General features: G+C 37.1%; 1 protein-coding gene across 1 annotated transcript; it reads left to right on the top strand.

Moving 5' to 3' along the window:
• Nucleotides 1-215: 215 nt before the first annotated feature.
• Nucleotides 216-3,052, top strand: LOC112027348 (protein PIN-LIKES 2). Its single transcript, XM_024060030.2, has 2 exons — nucleotides 216-846; nucleotides 1,313-3,052. The coding sequence occupies exon 2, from the start codon at nucleotides 1,349-1,351 to the stop codon at nucleotides 2,714-2,716; it is 1,368 nt and encodes a 455-aa protein (XP_023915798.2). The 5' UTR covers nucleotides 216-846; nucleotides 1,313-1,348; the 3' UTR covers nucleotides 2,717-3,052.
• The last annotated feature ends 267 nt before the right edge of the window (nucleotides 3,053-3,319 follow it).

Raw genomic sequence — 3,319 nt, 5'->3', positions numbered from 1 at the left:
ATCATTACATGCCCGTTGCCAACCATTGGCTACCAGCCAACACTTGGCCTGCCTGTTGCAATATTTGCTAAATGACAAACAAAATAATACATACGTCACTATTTATTATATATATTTTTTTTTTTTTTTTTTTATTTACCATAAAAGGGTGATAAAGAGCAAGTAAAAGTTAAGGATACAAAAGAGCTTTGGTCGATTGGCATTCTAGTTGCCATTCCTGCTAAATGACAAACAGAGCCAAGAAGTCAAGAACGACTTTGGGAACAAAAAAAACAAGTTGTAAACTAGTCCATTCTGCCGAAGGGAAAAAAGCAATCATAGTCTTCTCCTGTGCTTTCGTCGTTGCAAACTTGAACTAATCTGTTGCAGTTGCCTAAAAATATAAAACTCTACAAAAAACCAAGTTTCCTAGCTTTTATAGCTGCATCCACCAGAGCTTCCTGAGCTGCTCCATAGGCACTGCCTGCTGCACTGCTAGCTACTCCAGAAAACATAATCTCTCCCTGAAAGCTTCTAGCTTCTTAGGCATAAGCACTCCTCCTATGGTTAGATGGACCAATTTTATTTCATTAGTCATTCACCAATACTAGCTCTTTGATTTTTCTGTTTGGATCTAAGAGAGTCCCTGTTTTCTTGAACAGGCGCTTCTCCCATAATGTATCTTCTGCTTTTAATTATTAATGAAGTTTGTGTTTTTTCTATCAAATAATAATAATAATAATAATAAATACCAGCTCTTTGGTTAAGAATCAGTTAATCCAAGGTTGTTAAGGAATCCTCGTATGTGTTCCCTCTTCAACTCAAAGCCTCTGTCCCAGAATCTCTCTCCACTCTTTTTTGTGATCTGTAAGTTTTCTTCTTTTACACTTTTTTTTTTAATTGCAAATTAGTTTTGATGTTATTGTTGAATATTTGATAAAAGCATTGTTCTGGTTGATTTTCTTGTAGAGAATGAAAAATTATAGATACCCTTTTCGTCTTTTGGTGTTTAGAAAACCCCATGTTGCATTTCTTTGATTTATAGGACGTGGTTTGTGGTAATCTTGTTAAAGATGGTGTTTTTATGGATCTTTTTGCGTTTCTTGATAATCTGTCCAATTTAAATTTGAGATTTAGTTCATTAGCTTTGTGAGACTCTTGTGTTGTGATTGATTATGATAATTTTATGGATAATATGCTGAATTCATGTTGTGGCAGTGCAAATTTTTTGGTGAGGTTTTAGATATTATGTTGCTGGTGTTATAGGAACCAGAACTACTATTGAATTTGATCTGAGTTTTTGTATTTGTATTTTTTGTTTGATTCATTGCAGAGAGAATTATTGATTTTTCACTACAAAGAGGGAAAAATGTCGCGTTACTTAATTGAGCTCTATCAAAACAATGTGAAGACTAGTGGTGAAGATATACTAAGTGCAATAATCCCTTTGATGAAACTTCTTTCCCTTACGGTTATAGGTCTGGTTCTTGCACACCCCAAAACCAAAATAATCCCGAAAGCAACATTTAAGCTTCTCAGCAAGCTTGTTTTTGCTCTCTTCTTGCCCTGCCTAATATTTACTGAACTGGGTGAAAGCATTACAGTTGAGAACTTTGCTGATTGGTGGTTTATTCCAGTTAATGTTGTAATCAGTACAGCTATTGGTTGCCTCCTTGGGTACATGGTCGTGCTTATTTGCCGCCCACCTCCACAGTTTAAAAGATTTACCATTATCATGACTGCATTTGGTAATACTGGAAATATCCCCCTTGCACTTGTCGGATCTGTCTGCCATACTAAAGATAATCCATTTGGACCCCATTGTCATTCAAGAGGTGTGGCTTATGTCTCTTTTTCTTCATGGGTTTCTGTGATTCTTGTTTATACCCTTGTGTATCACATGATGGAGCCTCCATTGGAGTACTATGAGATTGTTGAAGAAGGGGCTGAGATTGAGATTGAGATTGAGGAACAAGAAGCAGTCAATGATATCAGTAGGCCTCTCCTTGTTGAAGCTGAATGGCCGGGTATGGAAGATAAAGAAACTGAGCATTCAAAGCAACCCTCTATTGCTAGAATTTTCCAAAGCATATCAAGTGTTTCTCAGTCGTCTGTTCCTGACCTTGAGGTTACAGGAGAAGGAGCTCCGAACAGTCCCAGGTCCATTAGGTGTTTGGCTGAGCCTAGAGTTGTCAGGAGGATCAGAACTGTTGCTGTACAAACTCCAATACAGCACATACTTCAACCCCCAACTATTGCTTCTCTTTTAGCTATCATCGTTGGGATGGTGCCTCAGATCAAGGCTTTTTTCTTTGGATATGACGCTCCGCTATCTTTTCTCACTGACAGTTTAGAGATTTTAGCCGGTGCAATGGTGCCTTCTGTGATGCTTGTTCTTGGGGGTATGCTTGCTGAGGGGCCAATTGATTCAAAACTTGGTCTTCGAACTACAATTGGTATAAGTGTAGCAAGGCTCTTGTTGCTTCCTCTTCTTGGAATTGGTATTGTTGCTTTGTCTGATAAGCTGAATGTTTTGGTCCACGGTGATGAAATGTACAGATTTGTGCTTTTGTTGCAATACACAACACCGAGTGCCATTTTATTGGGAGCAATTGCCAGCTTGAGGGGATATGCAGTTAGCGAAGCTTCAGCACTGCTCTTCTGGCAGCATGTGTTTGCCCTGTTCTCCCTTTCCTTGTATATCGTTATCTACTTCAAAATAATCTCATATGTTTGAGGTTTGCATCAAATTTTACTGTCATGAAGGCCCTCAGTCTATAGGTTAGTGTTTAAATGCCATCAGATTACTGCAGTCTCTCTGTCCATTATAGCATAATTGTTTAAGCGAGGTTTACTAGCTTAATTGCTGCTCCGTGTTCTCTAGTGGGTACTGTTGATGGAAGTGAATAATGCTTCTCCCCTGTAAATTGATGGTTCCTTTATGAAACTTGAGTCGGTTCTTGTCTGTAAAATCTTTGTAGCACCCAATTTAGTCATCTTATTTTGATTAGAAATTGTATATAGCTCTGACATTTTTTGTTAAATTATGTCAATGCCTTGTTTTCACCTGAAATTGATTAGATCCTCCCTCCCCTTTTTCTTTCTCTTCACTTGATACTGAAAGTTCTAAACCATCCTTGTCATGTTTTATGTTATAAATCCAGCTTGTACTGATGGTTGTCCAATTAAATAAATGAATGAATCCATCATTTATTGAAAGTTAACCCATTGCCCAAATTGTTTATATTAGATCATTTTTAGAATTATATATATATTCTATATTTTCTTTATTTATATTTCTTCTGGAATAGTGTTTCATTTCATTCAGAATTTAGATAAG

Source organism: Quercus suber, unplaced genomic scaffold (genome assembly GCF_002906115.3).
Source record: "Quercus suber isolate HL8 unplaced genomic scaffold, Cork oak 2.0 scaffold_164, whole genome shotgun sequence".
NCBI lineage: Eukaryota > Viridiplantae > Streptophyta > Magnoliopsida > Fagales > Fagaceae > Quercus > Quercus suber.
Note: the sequence above shows the minus strand (reverse complement) of the source record. Positions and strands in the feature narration are given on the sequence as shown.